At 40.0% G+C, this 20,942-nt stretch overlaps 1 protein-coding gene across 1 annotated transcript in view; it reads right to left on the reverse strand.

Moving 5' to 3' along the window:
- The window catches only part of SCIN (scinderin), a 78,710-nt gene extending 61,501 nt beyond the window's left edge, over positions 1–17,209 (reverse strand). The window contains exons 1-3 of the mRNA XM_018047366.1: positions 16,843–17,209; positions 7,182–7,336; positions 2,296–2,457 (exon numbers count right to left, since the gene is read on the reverse strand). Of these exons, the coding sequence (XP_017902855.1) occupies positions 2,296–2,457; positions 7,182–7,336; positions 16,843–17,041 (516 nt within the window). The 5' untranslated portion in view covers positions 17,042–17,209. The remainder of the gene's footprint in view (positions 1–2,295; positions 2,458–7,181; positions 7,337–16,842) is intronic.

A 20,942-nucleotide genomic window follows, 5' to 3' on the forward strand; every position in this document is an offset into this window, starting at 1 on the left:
TACTGGAGTAGGTTGCCATTTTCTCCTCCAGGGGATCTTCTGAACCCAGGGATCAAACCTGCATCTCCGTGTCTCTTATACTGTAGGCAAATTCTTTACCATTAAATCACCAGGGAAGCCAAATAATCTCATTATTAATACTAATATCAGTAGATTCTAAGCCAGATTAGACATAATCTATTCTGAATTAAGCAGATTCTGAAACTGTTGCAAGATACTCTGGTATAGAGCCATACCACACTTCATAGAATGCGAAGGATGTAAACTATGAATAGCAAGATTCAGGTCTCATCCCAGATCGCTGCTCAACCTGCTTTAACGCAAGTGACTTTCTCACATCTTCTAATGTGGTTTTTTCTGGAAACTGGGATGGTAACTGCCATTTTCAGATATGATTGTGTGTCAGACGGGACTGAATCATCATCAGCTGAGATCAGTATGTCACTAGAAACCACAGTCAAGATGGAAAAAAAAACAAGGAAGTTACGGCTCAAAGATGTTAATGACTTGCTCAACATCAAAGAGTAGAGAGTTGGAAAGCTCAACTGGACGCTATTCATGACAAAGAGATTATTGCACTTGCAAAGCAAATACATTATATATAAAATTTGTTTTTAGGAAAGAAATATTTTCAAGTAATAGCAATGATGAATTACATTATCAATGGGAAGTATTTACGGACCCCAGAGCACATCTAATCAAATACCCAAATTTATAGATGAGAACCTGAGATTATATTCAACTTGATGAAAACTGAGGTCCACTTTCTCCATGAACCATATCACCTTATATATAAAAAGACTTTGTAAATTATAAAGGGATAAAGGGCTATAAAATATAAATAGTTAAGAGAGAAAAGTAATTATTGTACATTAGCTGTGAGAGATTCCAAGTGCTGTGACTGTCTTTGGAAATGCACAGCTTAATACACCAGATCATCTGTTTATATGTCATGATTTTGCTTGCTGGTGAGTGGAGAGAGAGAATAGTTATCTGTTTTCTGCCTAGATATGAAGGTTAGGACTTCTGGTTTTGAAGTCTGGTTAGGGCAACAGGATAGCATCTAAAGTTGAAAAGGACATTTCCATGAAATTCACTGTGAAATACAGGGCAAGAATACTGCCATTCTGCATGTAGATGTCTAAACGTGACACTGGGAATTGTACTTTGGGCATTAGTAGCATACTCTCAACTATGCACACAGCTAGTACAATCCAAGACAGTCAGATTATACACTAGTAGTAATAAAAGTAGAGGTGACTCTTAGAGAACCCAATGTAGTTTAAAATTTGGGTCATTTTCCAAACCAATTACAACCTTAGCATATTCAATTTCTGTGCTCCTGCCAGCTTAATACTGCTCACACTGAGCTTTGTGTAGTTCCATTTTTATATTCCTTAGTATCACTTCTCTCTATATACATGAAATAAACTCTTTTGGCCTCTGACTGATGCTCTTCCCCAACATACTGCCTAAGGAGAGGCAGAAAAACAAAATACTTAGGTAGGAATCACTGTTCCCTGGTGGCTCAGTGGTAGAGAATCCACCTGCAATATAGGAGACATGGGTTTGATCCCTGGTTTGGGAAGATCCCCTGGAGAAGAAAAGGGCAACCCTGCCACTGCACATGGTTTCCAGTAGCAGGAAATACCCTTTATTTCTACTTTTTTTTTCCTTCTACTTTTGAAACCTTACAAAGTTTTAAAGACTTAAGTCAGATATTGCCCATCCCACTAAAACAATGCTTGACATTTGTACTTGTGCCTTCCTTCTAACAATTCTGAGAGAATAACAAGTACGAAATAGTACTATGTGTGTGGATATACAGGATATATTAGTATTTGTTGAAACACTTTCCCTACACCCTTCAGGCAGGCTATTTACACTCATCCTACGTCCATGCTAAATTCTAGAATCTTTGCTTCCTGGGGGAATCAATTTCCCCCTCAAGCAATGTCTTCCCACACACATTTCAGGACAAAAATAATTAGAGGAAGCTCTGTTCAAGAAGAAGGGGAAACATATTAAGAATTATTCAATTTCTATTCTATGGTAGGAAGAACTAAATCATTACTCCATTCTAATTAAGTTTATCAAAAGAAATAAAAACTTCTGAAGTTTTATGTGTCATTTAAATACTTGCCAACTAGTCATATGATATGACTGCATCTCACGTAGCCATGACCACTTTCTAGTGTATAGAAAAAGTGAGAATCTTCCACAACACATACATCTGATTTGATCCGAAGATAATCTACCTTCCTCTAGACATCTCCAGGTAAGCATAAAACTTACAGCGCCAAGGTCAATGATGAAGCAGTCACCCTTGTTGAAACTGTCCCAGCTCAGGGGAACTTCCGTGGCCCTGACAACTCTGCGACCTTTCACATGCAGGAGCCTCTGAGCGGTCAAGTCATTTGTAAGCACATGATTGAATCCAGACGCCACACCTCCAGCCTGATCAGTGAGAGAAAGAAAACAAAACACAACAGATGAGGCTTTGACACGGCAGCTTAGAAAACCGCTGGTGTTGGTACCAAACTGCTTGCTAGGCCAAGAGAAAACAGCCAAGTGCGTGTGAAAAATTAAATACACAGAAGAGAATTTCCAACAGGCAAATCAATAGGTAATTGTTTTATTTTAGGCTTTGTCCTTCCTATTTTAACCATTCCAGTTAATACTGCAAATATTCCAGTTAATATTTGTCCTTCCTATTTTAACCATTCCAGTTAATACCTCAATATATAAAATCTGCTAAGTAAACAGAAAAGAGTTGTTATTCTTTTCCTTTGGGGAACTAATGATTCTCAAAACACTGAATGAGAAGGCAGATAAGGATTTCAGAGGAAAAGGTGATAGGAGGTTAGAGAGTCAGAGGTCACAAGCATACAGGAAGGGGGCCCGGGAACCAGGCAGCATGAAATTCCCACGGTCACAGCCTCAAGACAGAGGAAGGACCTGAGTGCTTGCCAGGTATGGGCTGCTTCTAATCTTAGTCCTTGATTTTACATTAAGTAATCACCTGTCTTATTTATGTATTTATTTCGGTAAAAAGAGTTTACAAAACATGCCAGGCCTAAGTATTTACAGTCTAAATTGGTTGCTTATCCCCATCAAAACAAAAAGAAAATCAAAGTCCAACCACGTTGAACTAAGAAATGGTGACGAAAAAAGATGAACTGTATCAAGCACGTCTTCTTGCATCATTTGAAATTAGCTTTCAGCTTTTTCAAGCTTTTCATTCTTTTCTTGAATTAAAATGTTAGGTACAACAATATTTATTTACTTCCATAATTAAAGACTCTGATGCTGGGAGGGATTGGGGGCAGGAGGAAAAGGGGACGACAGAGGATAAGATGGCTGGAGGGCATCACCGACTCGGAGGACATGAGTTTGAGTGAACTCCGGGAGATGGTGATGGACAGGGAGGCCTGATGTGCTGCAATTCATGAGGTCGCAGAGTCGGACACAACTGAGCGACTGAACTGAACTGAACTGAAGTGAATTTGCAAAATAAAGGTGTAGTGGAAATAAATCTGTTATTTATTAATCAAAGTCCTCCCATGATAATATGGAAAGAAAATTAGCAGTATAAAAAGTCTATATGGGACTTCCCCAGAGTCCAGTGGTTAAGACTCTGCCTTCTAATGCAGGGGTGCGAGTTCAATCCCAGGTTGGAGAGCTAAGATCCCACGTCCTCAGGGCCAAACAACCAAAAACATAAAACAGAAAGAATATGGTAACAAATTCAATAAAGCCTTTAAAAATAAATGGCTCACATCAAACAAAATCTTTGAAAAATGAAGTCTATTAAATAATCCAAATTTCAAGTTTATTACATCAACATATACAAAGAAAGAGGTCAAGCTTCATATATAATTAATAGCACATTCTTGAAATTTCCAATGACTTTTAGACTTCTCCGCTTTTCCAAAAGGCCCTCATGAATATAAAAGTTTTATTAGTACAGGCTTAAATATTGACTTCAGGATAACTATAACCACAAGCTTTTACAAACACATAATAATTTCCCAGTTCATAATTTTAAAAGGATCGCCATATTTCTTGACAGCACAAAGTAGTATACAATAAAAATAAAGTTTTTCATCTACATATTACTTATGCTTGGCCATTTTAATTTTTTAAAATAAGAATTATACTGTGATCTGATAACAAAAAATAGTGTAAGAACACTGTGCTCTGAAAAAAGTCATAAAATAGAGAGTTGACTTAGGCTGAAAATAAATATATAATATTAGGATAATTTCATACAGTGAACTATCAGAGTGATATATATATATAGTCTGTGAACATTTAATGGTATTTTAAAAATTAATTTTGTCTCTAATATTTAATGCCAAAAATGAACAAAAAACAAGTTTCGCATATATCCATACCAGAAAGTAATTAATTCTTCTGTGAACATTGCTTGAACGAACCCTAGAAACACTCAGTCTCCTTCTACCTACTTTACAGAATGAAAGCAAGGTGAATGATCTTCTAAACCAAGGGCACCGTAAATACTGTTTTACTGGCTGACAGATGTCTAATTGTTGCTATTTACAACCACAGTTGGGGCTGGGTCTTGTTCAAGCTGGGAAAGGGGCTTAGCCAGAGATATAATAAAAGGAAGCAGTAGTAAGTAATTAATCCTCTATAACTCCTCCCCAACTCCCTATAAAACTTCACAGAGCAAAAAAACCACAAGACAATTAAATGACATGGGACATGGGAAGATGGTCTCAGTGTTTCCTAGCTACATCTTTATACTACATATGGCAACTACATGTGACCATTGCTGATTTGGTAATGGTAGACTTTGCCAAGTTTTACTCATTTCAAATAGACACAATATCCTTTTCAAAAGGTATTCTTAAATAAAAAATTCATCCAGACATTTGAACCATTTACTTATATTGAAAGCATCATTAATATCGGTTTCTAGCTTAGGCACTGGAGTCAGTCACCCAATTCAGTCATATAGCACCTATGAGACCTTCACAAATTAAGCTCTCTAAGTGTCCACTTACTTATCTTAATAGGATGATAATGATAGAAACTGTACTACAGGGCTTTTTTTTTTTTTTTAATTAAATGAGATGACACATGTGAAGTGCTTAGTACATCCCTAAAAGCATGAAATTAAGTATAACATAATAATAATAATCTTTGCTGTTCTGGGAGGTAAAATGATCTCTGTTTCCACATCTCCTATCAAGTCTAGCTACAACTACACATGTTACCATCTGGTTAATGTCACTAATGATAAGATAGTAAACTGATTTTTTTGCTGATAAATTTGACCTCTATGTGCAAATATCCTCTTTCTCAAAAATGCTGACTTGTGGTGCTTTTAATGTTGACAATTAGAAGACAATTATTCAATAACTGTAAAATTACTTTTGTCATGTCCACTTTTAAATATATTTCCAGAAATTTGATTTCAGAAGACCCACTAATACCAGAAGAATTAATAAGCATGAGTCTCAAATGATTGCATATGCACTATAACATACACATTTTTATCATTTAATCTAATCCTTATGATACCTACACAAGAAAGCTGTTGTTACCCTGTTGCACACTTGAGGAAACTGAGCACAGAAAACCTGTTTTTCCTGAGGCAAACAAGCTACATGTGACAGAAATGGGTTCATAACCAGGATGACGGTACAGTACATGCATTTAGTAATACAAGCCCCTGCTTACTCTAAATCCTGGATTCACTAATATACAGTATATTTCAGGAGCATTTGACATAAAAGTAACTCATGTGAATTAAATAAAAGGAATAGTTTCATATTTAATAGTCTCTAGACTAGAGTCAGAATTCTAGTTTAATAGTTTACTTCTGAAGTTTAAGGTCTCCACAGGGCTAATATACTGGAGGGGTGAGGTGGTAGGGTCTCACAGACTGCTGCCAAAGCACATTTGATTTTAAAAAAGACTGTTTCTGGGGTGTTTGTCAGGAAGGTATTCTTCACACTTTAACTGAACATTCTCAGGGGCATGGGGAATAATGAAAGATGGACAATCTGCAAGGGTCACTGAGATAATTCCAAAAAAAGCTATCCTTTACTGAAAGTTGCCTTAAAGGTATAGAGATAGTTAATTATCTGATATTTTACTTGTTTATTTCCAAAGTAAAGTCATTTGATGATGAGTTTCAGGCTAAAACACATAAACTCTGTGAGTGTGTGTGTGTGTGTGTGTGTGTGTGTGTGTGTGTGTGGCAGGGGCGGGGCTGGGGGTAATGTGTGTATGCCACTATATGTGTAGGAGTTTGTGAGGCTGAAGCACACATATGTTCAATTCAGTGGTTTCATTTGCAACATTTCTAAGATCAAACTAAGCTATTTGGAAAATGTATGTATAGTTCTACGTATTCACTGAAGTTATAATTGCTATAAATACTGGATTCAGATGTTCCAGAACAACTGAAATTCCTGAGTCATGGGTCATTTGTAGCAAATTCAGAGATTCTTTAGAATAGCAAAAAATAAACACTATTAATGCCCATGTTGCCTATATTTACTTAACTTCATTAAAAATTACCCTGCCAGATGAGATTAAGTCAGAATATGTCACACATTATAGCATATATTCCACAAACATTTATCAAGTACCTATTATGTGTCTAGAGAGTCCTGGGGCTATATCAGTGAACAAAATAGGTTTAAATGAAAACAAAATACCCCACCCTCTTTCTGAATTACTTCACTCGGTTTAAGTAGCATTGACATATACCACCATGTGTAAAATAGCCAGCCATGGGAAGCTGCTGTACAAGCACAAGGAGCTCAACCCGGTGCTCTGTGACAGCCCGAGGGGTGGGATGAGCTGGTGGGGGCACGGAGGGGAGGTTCAAGAGGAAGAGGACACGTGTACACTTACGGCTGATTCACACTGCTGTATGCCAGAAGCCAACACAATAGGGTAAAGCAATTATCTTCCAATTAAAAAAAAAAAAAAAAAACCTGCCCTCAATGAACTTTTATTCTATCAAGGATGCACAGGAAGAGAAAGAGAAAGGGAAGTTGCTCAGTCGTGTCCGACTCTTCGCAACCCCATGGACCGCAGCCTACCAGGCTCCTCTGTCCATGGGATTTCCCAGGCAAGAGTACTGGAGTGGGGTGCCATTGCCTTCAAGGGGGTCATAAAACAATGAGGGAGCTGCTTACCTTGTATTTCAGACCTCCTCTAAAGTAGCCAACAAAATCCGTAGACTCATAGCCTTGAAGTTCTCTGTTCTGCACAGGTTTGCCACCCAAGTAGTCATCCATCTGAACAGTAAAGATGGCAGCTGCTGTGCTTTCATCCTGAGTACACTCCTTTCCTAAAAGAGCAAATGACAGTATCTCATTTGTCAACTGAGAGACAGAAAACTCAGAAACTATCTTTGAATTATACTGTGTGGATCACAATAAACTGTGGAAAATTCTGAAAGAGATGGGAATATCAGACCACTTGACCTGCCTCCTGAGAAGCCTATATACAAGTCAGGAAGCAACAGTTAGAACTGGACATGGAACAACAGACTGGTTCCAAATAGGAAAAGGAGTACGTCAAGGCTGTATATTGTCACCCTGCTTATTTAACTTATATGCAGAGTACATCATGAGAAATGCTGGGCTGGAGGAAGCACAAGCTGGAATCAAGATTGCCGGGAGAAATATCAATAACCTCAGATATGCAAATGATACCACCCTTATGGCAGAAACTGAAGAGGAGCTAAAAAGCCTCTGGATGAAAGTAAGAGGAGAATGAAAAAGTTGGCTTAAAGTTCAACATTCACAAAACTAAGATCATGGCATCTGGTCCCATCACTCCATGGGAAATAGATGGGGAATTGTGGAAACAGTGTCAGACTTTATTTTGGGGGGCTCCAAAATCACTGCAGATGGTGACTGCAGCCATGAAATAAAAAGACGCTTACTCCTTGGAAGGAAAGTTATGACCAACCTAGATAGCATATTCAAAAGCAGAGACATTACTTTGCCAACAAAGGTCCATCTAGTCAAGGCTATGGTTTTTCCTGTGGTCATGTATGGATGTGAGAGTTGGACTGTGAAGAAGGCTGAGTGCCAAAGAATGGATGCTTTTGAACTGTGGTGTTGGAGAAGACTCTTGAGAGTCCCTTGGACTGCAAGGAGATCCAACCAGTCCATTCTAAAGGAGATCAGCCCTGGGATTTCTTTGGAAGGAATGATGCTAAAGCTGAAACTCCAGTACTTTGGCCACCTCATGCAAAGAGTTGACTCACTGGAAAAGACTCTGATGCTGGGAGGGATTGGTGGCAGGAGGAGAAGGGGACAACAGAGGATGAGATGGCCGTATGGCATCACCGACTTAACTCCGGGAGTTGGTGATGGACAGGGAGGCCTGGCGTGCTGCGATTCATGGGGTCGCAAAGAGTCAGATATGAGTGAGTAACTGAACTGAACCATAAATCTATGTATAAATTGTTCCTCTTCAACAGAACAATCTTTCAGCAGAAATGATGCAATATAAAATACTATTTTTCTAATAACTAAAAGAATTGCTCTGTACCTGCTTTCTAGTTTTTTTTTTTTAAACGTTAAAAGAATCACCACTATCCAAATATGTTCAGGATGATATAACAATATATTCCAGTAGGATTCAGATTCATTTGGTACAGTCGATAAGATCAGGCTGTCAAAACATTTTTCAATTGTCTTAGCGTTTCTCAGCATTAATCTCCAGGTTTGTAGCATGTCAATATATTAATATTTGTAAGGAATACAAACATCATAGGCCAGAACTAAACAGCACTTTGAGAATGGGAAAATTAATGTAACTTGAACTTATCCTTATTTTTTAAAGTATAAAGGGGTTTTTTTTTATAAGTATGTGCAACATAGGCATAATTAAGTCAATACATTTTTAAGGAATTTCACATGTTCTGAATCTTTCCACTGTCAAGCACCTTAGTTCCTCCAAAGTCATAATCTTCAAGATAAGATAGCCCTTTCAAAAAGCCCTTTCAAAAAGCTGACAGCTGTCAGTCAGTCCATAATTCTTTTATTTGGGCTTCTCTGAACTTCAGTGGAATATGGTCATACTTCAAAATTCTCCACGTGTAATCTTTGGTATCCAATTTTCTCAAGCAATTTACTTTAGTACCATGTTTAAGATCAAGAGATGGTCCTGTCTTTTTCTGAATTTGACAACTTTAAAGATGAGGCTTCCCTGGTGGCTCAGTGCAAAAGAATCTATCTGTCAATGCAGGAGATGTGGGTTCGATTCCTGGGTCAGAAAGATCCTCTGGAGAAGGAAATGGCAACCCACTCCAGTATTCTTGCCTGGAAAATCCCATGGACAGAGCCTGATGGGCTAGAGTCCATGGGGTCACGAAAGAGTCAGATATAACTTAGCAACTGAACAACAACAAAAATGTATTAAGTTCAAGTCATATTCACTCCTAAGCGATAAAATCCTAGAACAGTACAGATTGTTGGGATATGCCAATAGTTTTTTTTTTAAGTCCAGACATTGTGTTCTCAAGATAAACATAAAGATCGCTTCTAGGACTACAGAGCTGATAATTTCCCTCATATCTTAAGCTTTCCCCTGTGTTTGAGTCCCACTGTCCCCACTTCACTATCTTACTGGTATCAGATAATATTCTCTGAAGGAAAAGGGAAAATAAAAGAAGCAGCATGCTCACATCTTTTGAATGTTAACATATGCAGTATTATCCTGGGAATTTAACATATAACACACATTTAATTTTCATAATTCTAATACAGACCTGATCCAGGCAACCTCACTGAGGTCAAAACACCAATTCTCAAGACCCAGTGTCCTCAGTGTACACAAAGATCAGAACCAGGACAGTCCTGAGAGGACCTCAAAATTTATAAGACATTTAAAAACTTTTACTATACCTAACCTGTGTGAAAGGAGAAGGCAATGGCACCCCACTCCGGTACTCTTGCCTGGAAAATCCTACTGACGGAGGAGCCTGGTAGGCTGCAGTCCATGGGGTCGCCAAGAGTCGGATGCAACTGAGCAACTTCACTTTCACTTTTCATTTTCATGCATTGGAGAAGGAAATGGCAACCCACTCCAGTGTTCTTGCCTGGAGAACCCCAGGGACGGGGGAGCCTGGTGGGCTGCCTGCCGTCTATGGGGTTGCACAGAGTCGGACACGACTGAAGTGACTTAGCAGCAGCAACCTGTGTGAAAACCGTTAATGATTCTAGAAATAATAGTAGCTAATATACATTTATAGCACCCTTGCTATGGGCCAGACATTGTGCTAGTGTTTTACATTAATGATCTGCTTTAATCTTCAAATAACCCAATGCAGCAGAAATCATTTTCTACCATGTTACAGCAGAGGACATGGAGGCTTAGAGAGAAAAAGTAACTTTCTTGAGGTCATAAAGTTGATCTTTGGCAGACACAACCCAGGTTACTAAGATAGGTTTCTGTGACTCTGAGGCACAGATCTTAGAAACTACAATACTGGTAGGCATTTTTTAAACTCAGACTCTCACGAGCAGTACAATTTTGAGGTGACTGGGGAATGTAATTTTCCTCCCTGGATAATTGACACATAAATATTTAGAAGCTATAACAATACTAGAGTTCACCTGGAACCCCAACTAGAAGTATTCACGAAAGCTGAAGAAAGGAAGTCAGTCAAGTATATTAAAGAAAGAATTGGATTTATTTATAACTCCTCTCTTACTCTCAAAGAAGACTGGTGTACTATCTTCTCAGAAAAAAAAATCAGTAGCTAGGTATCAATTTTATGAACTCGTTGCGGAAATTACTTAACACACATAAAAAGGAAATTACTTAACACACATAAAAAACACATGCGATTTTGCAGTCTGAAAGGGCTCGAGTGTCATTCTTCTGTCCACTTCCCCACCCATAAATTAGATTATCAATGAAGGCAAAGACGTTAAAGGAGGAAACTTTAATCAGCCTTAATAGGAAAGGTGTTAAGGATGACGCATCTGATACACATATTCTTACTTGAGAACAAGTTGAAATCTGAGTTTCTTGAGGTAGATACAAATGAATAGGTATGTGATTAATGAATGAACTGGAAGTAAGTTAATTAAATTATCCTATAATTTGTTGATGCTTATGTACTGTGCTAGGCCAGGGAATGTCAGCATGAGTAAACCAGAGTCTTCTAAAAAGGCTGAAAGGTCTTCATGAAACCAATACTAGCTTTTGAATATAAAAACTAGAATCAAATTCAGTTATAGCATGATGAAATTCTCATAAGCGTACAAAAACTATTGAGTGTTTTGAATGAGTTCTTATGACTTCATTTATTTTTCCCATGCTGATTTTCCCAATGCCTTTCATGTTATATTGTTTTATGTTACGTTATTTATTTTATTTGTATATATGCTGTATGTTTAGTCTCCAAGTCATGTATGACTCTTTTGTAACACCCATGGACTGAAGCCCGCCAAGCTCCTCTGCCCATGAGATTTTCCAGGCAAGAATACTGGAGTGAGTTGTCAATTCCTTCTCCAGGGAATCTTCCCAACCTAGGGATCTAATTTGCGTCTCCTGCATTGCAGGCAGATTCTTTATCACTGAGCACCCTGGGAAGCCATATGCTGTAAACTTCCTGAAACTGTTTTGAGGATGTGATGATTTTATATATAAAACATAATAAAAAGAGAGGTTTAATGACTAGGTTAATGGAATATCCATTCATGATAAAAGCTCTCGGCAAGTCTGGAATACAGGGGAAAATTATCAACTTAAATAAATAGCATCTTCAAAAAACCTAAAGCTAACATAATTTTTAATGATCAAGGACTGAATCCTTTCCCCCAAAGATGGGGAACAAGGCAAGTACGGGATGTTCTAACTACTGCAGAAAGGTAGGAAAAAGAAATAAAAAACACAGAGATTGTAAAGGAATAAAACAATGTGTCTATTTAGAAATGACAGGATGATCTGCATAGAAAATCCTAAGAATAAAACAAACCCTTAAGAATAAATGCATTCAGCAAGATAGCATGATAAATATTAATCAATAACAAAAAGCAGTCTCATTTTTATATAGAAACAATGAACATGCAGAAATTGAAATTGAAAGCACAATACCATTTTCAGTCACTTCAAAGAAATTGAAATACTCAGGAATATGTTTAACAAAACAAGTACATGATCTACATGCTAACAACTACAAAATGATGACAAAAATCAAAGACCTTAGTAAAGACAGTGTTCATGAATTGTAAGTCTTGTAATATAATAAATATGTCAATTTTCCCCAAGTTAAACTATAGACTTCATGCTGTTCCTATCAAAATCATATCAAGGTTTATTACAGATCACATGAATTTGTTATAAAATTAATGTGAAAAGGGATAGTCCCTGGAGTAGCTAAAGCAATCCTGACAAAGAAAAATAAGGTAAAAAATCTAACTCTATCTGATATTAAGTTTTCCTATACAGGCACAATAATTAATTAAGATAGCGTGGTACTGGTTGAAGAATAGACAGATAGATCAATAGACCAAGTTTCCTCAAATGGAACATTCTGTAAAACTTTAGTATGCATAGTTTAGTATACTAGATTAGTATACTGTATGTATACTCAGTATGCCACTGCTGCTGCTAGGTTGCTTTAGTCGTGTCCGACTCTGTGCGACCCCATAGACAGCAGCCCACCAGGCTCCCCCCGTCCCTGGGATTCTCCAGGCAAGAACACTGGAGTGGGTTGCCATTTCCTTCTCCAACGCATGAAAGTGAAAAGTGAAAGTGAATTTGTTCAGTCGTGTCTGACTCTTCGCGACCCTATGGACTGCAGCCTACCAGGCTCCTCCGTCCATGGGATTTTCCAGGCAAGAGTCCTGGAGTGGGGTGCCATTGCCTTCCCCACTAATTCAGTATACATACATTAAAGTATAAGTATATAAATACAGGACAGCCAGACTGCCACAACCAGGATATTGACACTGATACAGTCCGCTTACACTTTTCATATTTCCCCAATTTTACTTGTAGTCATCTGCATTTGTACATTAATTAAATATAATTTTATCACATGTGTAAATTTACATACCCACCATCATAGTCAAGACACTGTATAGTTCCATTACCAAAAAATCCCTCATGGTGCCTTTTTAAAACTCCACTCACCTCCCACCTGAACCACTCCTTCCTCACCTCATCCTTAACCTCTGGTAGCAATGAATCTAGATTTTTTAACTGTTATATGAGTAGAATCATAGAGCATCAGACCTTCTGGTGTTGTTTTTCTTCTTCCCATTAGGCATAATTCCCTAAGGGATTCATCTGACTTGTGTTTATCTGGAGTTTGGGGCTCTCATCCAGAGTGACGTCAGAAAGAGAAAAACAAATATATATTAGCGCATATATGTGGAAGCTAGAAAAATGGTATTGATGATCTTATTTGCAAAACAGAAATAGAGACAGAGCCACAGAGAACAAATGTATGGACACCATGTGGGGAAGGAGAGTGGGATGAATGGGGAGATTGCGATTGACACATATATTCTATTGACACTATGTATATAATAGATTACTAATAAGAACATACTGGATAGCTCAGGGAACTCTACTCAGTGCTTGGTGGTGACCTAAATGGGAAGGAAATTTAAAAAAAAAAGAGTATGTGTATATATATATATATATATATATATATATATATATACATATGTATAGTGGATTCACTTTGCTGTACAATAGAAACTAACATAACATTGTAAAGCAACTATACTCCAAGAAAAATTAATTTTAAAAAAAGTTTGTTCCTTTTTGTTGTTGAGTATTAGTCCTTGGTATAGACGTGCCACTTGTTTTATCAGTAACCTGTTGAAAGTTATGCGCGCTGACTGAAATTTTCGTCTATTCAAATAAAGCTGCCACGACATCAATGTATTGGTTCTTGCATGAATCTGAAATTTCTCTGGATTAAATACCCGTGAATGCAACTACTGGGTCACATGGAAGTTGCATGTTCAGTTTCCTAAGAAACTGCCAAAGTCTTTTCCATAATGGTTGTACATTTTATATTCCACCCCCACTGGAGCAATGTATAAAGCTCCAGTTTCTCAGCATCCTCCCCAGCCAGTGTATTAGTTCTTCGTATTGTGTGTTGTATACTCTCACCCCGTTTTTTGGATTCACAGTGCCTTGATATAGCACCCAGCACAACTAGTTGGTAGATGCATTTAAACTGCTAGGTACAAAGCTGAAATTTTTTTTCAGGAAGAACCAATGCAACAACTTCTAAATTACATGCAATAAATGCTTACTTTGTAAAGGAAAAAAATAATAATAATCAAATAAAAAGATCTGAGATATGCAAGGGTATTATGGAAAGACACTGAGGGAGAGGCCAGGGAAAATAACTCTTCTTCTGTTCTCCTCTTTGGGGTCCCACTTCTTCCTGTTTCCCTTTTCTTCCTCTCAGCTGGCCTGTTTCTTCATTTCTACGCTATGCTCCTTCTCATTCCAGGCTGATTTTAACTCTATTCTCTTTCATCTTCCTCTCCACTGACTTCCTTTAGTCAGGCTTTCTCTTCCCTTAACTTTCAGCTCTCCCTCTTGGAAGGTGCTCTCAATCTGTTTTTCTGAACAAACCTCATGAATTCACCCAAATTTAGGTCTAATGGTGTGCCTGTGCTCAGTCGTATCTGACTCTTTGCTACTCCGTGGACAGTAGCCTGTCAGGCTCCTCTGTCCAGGGGATTTCCCAGGCAAGAATACTGGAGTGGGTTGTCATTTCTTCCTCCAGGGGATCTTCCCAACCCAGAGATCGAACTCCCATCTCCTGTGTCTACTGCATTGACAAGGGTTCTTTAACCACTGTGCCACTTGGGAAGCCCACATTTAGGTCTAGTTATATCTACAGGTCCTGCTGGCTACTGTGCTCTCAACTTTCCACATTTCCCATGAGTTTCTATCGCACAATCCCTCCCAACTCCCCCCATTTTCCTTTTTTTCCATCAAGGCTTTTCTGCTTCCCAGTGACCACAGACACTTTGTGTCTCTTTACTGGCGCTCATCACATTTTACCTGTGTTCTATCACTTTTGTTTTATTGCATTATTGAGATTGTAAACTTTCAGGGAAGTTCCTTAAGTTATTCGTATGCAAAAATGCCTTACACAGTGCTGGACACGTTGAAAGTTACTGAATTAACCTATTAATTAATGCACTATTAAGTTCAGTTTTTATAGATCTTTAGGATCATAAAATGTTTCTGCCCAAAGCATTTCTATTACATTTTTTGAAACTGATGAACTAGTTTCTCTTCCCTTTCTGAAGCCTGATTCATTCATTCATTCATGACACTTTTACTCATTGCAGAACTAAGTTCTAAACAGAAGGATCAACATGAAGACATTACTCATTACTATGTGGCATTACTATGTGGCATCACTCATTCATGAACATAAGTTATACATTAAGATTTCAGTGGGGTGATTCTTAAAACATAAATAGATCACTGTCTGTGATAAAAGGAATAGTGATGTTACACTAGAAAACCACAATGAATTTGGATCTCAGCCTCAGCCTCCTCAAGCAGGCACAAAATTTTAGTATCAAATAAATGTTATAATGAAACAGTCCTGTCTCCGTGTATGGATTTCTCATTTGGAAGTGTTTGCTCCAGGTGGTGGCTAATATTGAGAACATCACTTCTCAGTGTTCTCTACCATCTTGCCTCAAAATCTTCAAATGTTAGGAAGGAAAAACGACTTTCAGGGACTTCAAAATGTATATGTATGTGGTTTTGTGTGTTTTCCCCATAATGAATAAAACTAAAAATAAACACAGACTAGGGGAGGCAAGCTGATTCTCAACGAAGGCAATAAGGCTCAGATAATCGGTGTGTTGTTAGACGGGGTGTGCCCAGTGGCACAGGATCTCACAGGGAGAAGTTAGACATTCAGGATGTTTACGAGTAAAAGTAGAAGGTGGAAAAAGTAGAACACACAAGGCCCAGTGTCCCAAGAGCCCGGTGCGGGTGAAGCCCAAAATAATTACTACCGATGAAGGAGCTGTTTTGTTTCAAACTGTGTCCTTGTTCAAACAGGTAAGTAATAAATATGAAAACAGCCATTATAAAGCGACTCATCTAAATACAAAATCTGCCATAGAAAGTTATTTACTTTGTATTGATACGGCCGCCAGCATCCTAATCAAGAGGAATTTCTGTTCACCAAAGCTGCAAGCAGCGCGGTGCAGGCTTGGAATATGATTTTTAAAGCAGCCAAGAACTTACTTAACCGTTGCAATTACTAGATAACGCTAAGCTGAGTCCAAGGCAAAAAACAAAAACAAAAACATATATATATAAAATATATATATATATTTTTTTTAAAGGACTTCCTGCGGCTGCGGGCGAATGCCCACAAACTTGTTTGACTTCATCTCCTCGCTGACAGGGAAACCAGGACTGAACTTGTCGGAAGGTGAGCCTAACTTGGCCGGCCCCAGGGCGCGGCTGGCAGCCGCCCTGGGAGGAAGCGGGAGTTTGGAGACTGGAAGGTGAAAGGGGGAGAAGCTAGAGGAACCAGCTGCAAAACCTGGGAGGTGGACTCGACAAAGGTCAAAGCGATGAAGGTAAGACTGCTCCCCCACTTCGCCGCGCCCTGCGTTCGCTGCCGCGTTTGCAGGCGCGGATTCTCGCGAGTGGAAGGTGTCCAACCCCAAAGTTGGAGGGGGCGCCCACCGGGGCGCAACTGGCGCGACGGGTCTGCAGGGGGGTCCCGCTAGCGCTGCCTCCCCCAGCCAGCCACTCGCAATCCCCAGGCGGCCTCGCCCCTCCCCGAGCCGGCCCCGCGGCCGGCTGGCCTCTTACCCAGCCAGAAGTGCAGGCGGTAGGTGAAGCCCCTGCTGGCCTGCGTCGTGTGGAGCACCAGGTAGGCATCCCCGACGTAGAAGTCGCCGTACGCGCTCTCGGGCACCGGCACCAGCTCCAGCTTCTCAATTCTCCAGACCTGCAGCCCCCCCCGCTTGCCCGCGCGGGCGAACTCCTCGTGGTACAGCCCCTGGGCCATGACTCGCGCACGCGATGTTCCGGGGAGTGGGCGCGGGCTCTCGCTGACCTGGGAGTCGGACTGAACCCAGACCGATTGGAAGGTCCCAGGTCGCAGCGGTTTTATAGGGTTTGCTCTGCGGCGAGGCGGAGGAGGGGGCGGGGCCCCCAAACGGGAGGGGCCAAGTGACCAGGCAGAGGCAATCCTTTCTCAGCCTAAGCTCAGCATCCTGTACCAACCTCCTGCGCCCTTTCTTGCAGCCCGAGGGGAATCGGAATCTCAGAAATCGTAGAGATCCTGAGAGAACTTACTGAAAATCCAGGAAATGCGTCCTCCCAGGAAGGACATTTTCCTTGGCAACAGATGGAGGAGATCAACAATTAAAACTGTTTAGTGCACCGTTTAGGGAAAAAAAATATTAGCTGTCCAGGTAACAATCAACCCCATCATTTCATCTGCCAGTCTCTCCATCCCTGCTGGCCACAGTTTCTCTCTGTCTTGATCTTCCCTGTTTGAAAGTGCCACGAGAAACAGCTTGTCAGTTTTCTTGGAAAGAATGAAAACCTGGAAGGATAGCGGTCTTACCCGGGGGACAGAGCTCTATGTCTTCCGGGGTTCAGGGAGCTGTGGTTAATCTCTTTGCCACCTGCTTCCTTTACCAAGAAAAATTTTTTGAAAAAAAAAAAAAAAAAAAGCAGCAATCCTTTTGGGATGTTCTCAGGCTGGGCTGTTTGTGACTGTGGTATTCTATATTTAGCTTACCGTGTGAGTTACCTCTTACAAATGCTTCAGGGTGCTGATCTTATTGTTTTCCCTACAGAGTTTGCTTTTGTAGCGTGGGCAGAGCACTGTAAAATATAGATGAAAGTTTACTCCTTATTTTGCAGTCATTTAACTGAAGCTGATGTGGCAATTGACTTAATTGTTATTGAGAAAGCAAATTGCTCAGGATGCAGAGGAAGAAAGCTAGTTTTTATGCATGTACATTTTCTGTCACTGTATTCCAAATTACAGGCTTCTCTGGAGGTCACTGCTGCTGCTGCTGCTGCTGCTGCTGCTGCTGCTGCTGCTGCTGCTGCTGCTGCTGCTAAGTCGCTTCAGTCGTGTCCGACTCTGTGCGACCCCACAGACGGCAGCCCACCAGGCTCCCCTATCCCTGGGATTCTCCAGGCAAGAACACTGGAGTGGGCTGCCATTTTCTTCCCCAATGCATGAAAAGTGAAAAATGAAAGTGAAGTCGCTCAGTCGTGTCCAACTCTTAGCAACTCTATGGATTGCAGCCTACCAGGCTCCTCCATCCATGGGATTTTCCAGGCAAGAGTACTGGAGAGGGGTGCCATTGCCTTCTCTGGAGGTCACTAGTTACATACAATTTGATTTTTCTCTAATTAATTGTTTTGAAATAAGCATTACATGACCATGGTAAAAAAGTTCAGAAGTAGAGGTGAGCAATAAAAATGTATCTCTATTTCAGCTTTCACCAGAGGCAGCTGAGTTAACAGTTTCTTGTGTATTTTTCCAGACATATTTGATATTCTTTCATCTACAAGAATGGAGAAGGCAATGGCACCCCTCCAGTAGTCTTGCCTGGAAAATCCCATGGGCGGAGGAGCCTGGTAGGCTGCAGTCCATGGGGTGGCTAAGAGTCTGACACGACTGAGCGACTTCACTTTCACTTTTCACTTTGATGCATTGGAGAAGGAAATGGCAACCCACTCCAGTGCTCTTGCCTGGAGAATCCCAGGGACGGGGGAGCCTGGTGGGCTGCTGTCTATGGGGTCGCACAGAGTCAGACACGACTGAAGCGACTTAGCAGCAGCAACAGCATCTGCAAGAATATAGATAGCATAGTAATTTTATTTTCTAACAAAAATGGTAATATACACACTGTTCTGTAACAACATATCAAAATATCAATACTCAGTACTCATAGAGCCTCTTCTTTTTACTGACACATGGTATTAAATCTTATAAATGTACTGTAATTTATTTAATCTGTTGAGGTTCATAGGTATTTAAATTTTGTCTATATTTTGCTAACACAGTGTTGCAAACATTTCTTGCAAGCAACCATTCTTGGTTCTGAGGCTTTAGCAACTTCCTAACTACAGCAAGCCTCAGGTTCCTCATGCATAAAATGGGAAAATAATAGTTTTCACCTTGCTGCTGCTGCTGTTAAGACGCTTCAGTTGTGTCCGACTCTGTGCGACCCCATAGATGGCAGCCTACCAGGCTCCCTCGTCCCTGGGGTTCTCCAGGCAAGAACAATAGAGTGGGTTGCCATTTCCTTCTCCAATGCATGAAAGTGAAAAGTGAAAGAGAAGTCACTCAGTCGTGTCCGACTCTTAGCGACCCCATGGACTGCAACCCACCAGGCTTCTCTGTCCATGGGATATTCCAGGCAAGAGTACTGGAGTGGGGTGCCATTGGACTGTTATTTGAATTAAATGCACAAGTACCTGTGTTTGTTTGAACGTTCTTTGGCATTGCCTTTCTTTGGGATTGGAATGAAAACTGACCTTTTCCAGTCCTGTGGCCACTGATGAGTTTTCCAAATTTGCTGGCATATTAAGTGCAGCACTTTCACAGCATCATCTTTTAGGAATTAAAATAGCTCAACTGGAATTCCATCACCCCCACTAGCTTTGTTCATAGTGATGCTTCCTAAGGCCCACAAGACTTCTGACTCTAGGATGTCTGGCTCAAGGTGAGTGATCAAGATATCTTGGTTATCTGGGTCATGAAGATCTTTTTTGTACAGTTCTTCTGTGTATTCTTGCCACCTCTTCTTAGTATCTTATGTTAGGTCCATACAATTTCTGTTCTTTATTGTGTCCATCTTTGCATGAAATATTCCCTTGGTATTTCTAATTTTCTTGAAGAGATCTCTAGTCTTTCCCATTCTATTGTTTTCCTCTATTTCTTTGCACTGATCACTGAAGAAGGCTTTCTTATCTCTCCTTGCTATTCTTTGGAACTCTGCATTCAAATGAGTATATATTTCCTCTTCTCTTTTGCCTTTTGCTTTTCTTTTCTCAGCTATTTCTAAGGCCTCCTCAGGCAGCCATTTTGCCTTTTTGCATTTCTTTTTCTTGGGGATGGTCTTGACCACTTTCTCCTGTACAATGTCACGAACCTCTGTCCATAATTCTTCAGGTACTCTGTCTGTCAGATCTAATCCCTTGAATCTATTTGTCACTTCCACTATATAATCGTAAGGGATTTGCTTTAGGTCATACCTGAATGGTCTAGGGGTTTTCCCTACTTTCTTTAATTTCAATCTGAATTTGGCAATAAGGAGTTCATGGTCTGTTCCACAGTCAGCTCCTTGTCTTGATTTTGCTGACTGTATAGAGCTTCTCCATCTTTGGCTGCAAAGAATATAATCAATCTGATTTCATTGTTGCCCATCTGGTGATGTCCATGTGTACAGTCTTCTCTTGTGTTGTTGCTTCCAGGTGTTCAAGCTGAATTTAGAAAAGGTAGAGGAACCAGAGATCAAATTGCCAACATCTGCTGGATCACCAAAAAAGCAAGAGAGTTTCAGCAAAACATCTACTTTTGCTTTATTGACTATGCCAAAGCCTTTGACTATGTGGATCACAACAAACTGTGGAAAATAATTCAGGAGATGAGAATACCAGACCACCTGACCTGCCTCCTGAGAAATCTGTATGCAGATCAAGAAGCAACAGTTAGAACTGGACTTGGAACAACAGATTGGTTCCAAATCAGGAAAGGAGTACATCAAAGCTGTATATTGTCACCCTGCTTATTTAACTTATATGCACAGTACATCATGTGAAATGCCAGGCTGGATGAAGCACAAGCTGGAATCAAGATTGCCGGGAGAATTATCAATAACCTCAGATACACAGATGACACCATCCTTATGGCAGAAAGTGAAGAAGAACTAAAGAGC

This window comes from Capra hircus, chromosome 4, assembly GCF_001704415.2.
Source record: "Capra hircus breed San Clemente chromosome 4, ASM170441v1, whole genome shotgun sequence".
Classification (NCBI taxonomy): Eukaryota; Metazoa; Chordata; class Mammalia; order Artiodactyla; family Bovidae; genus Capra; species Capra hircus.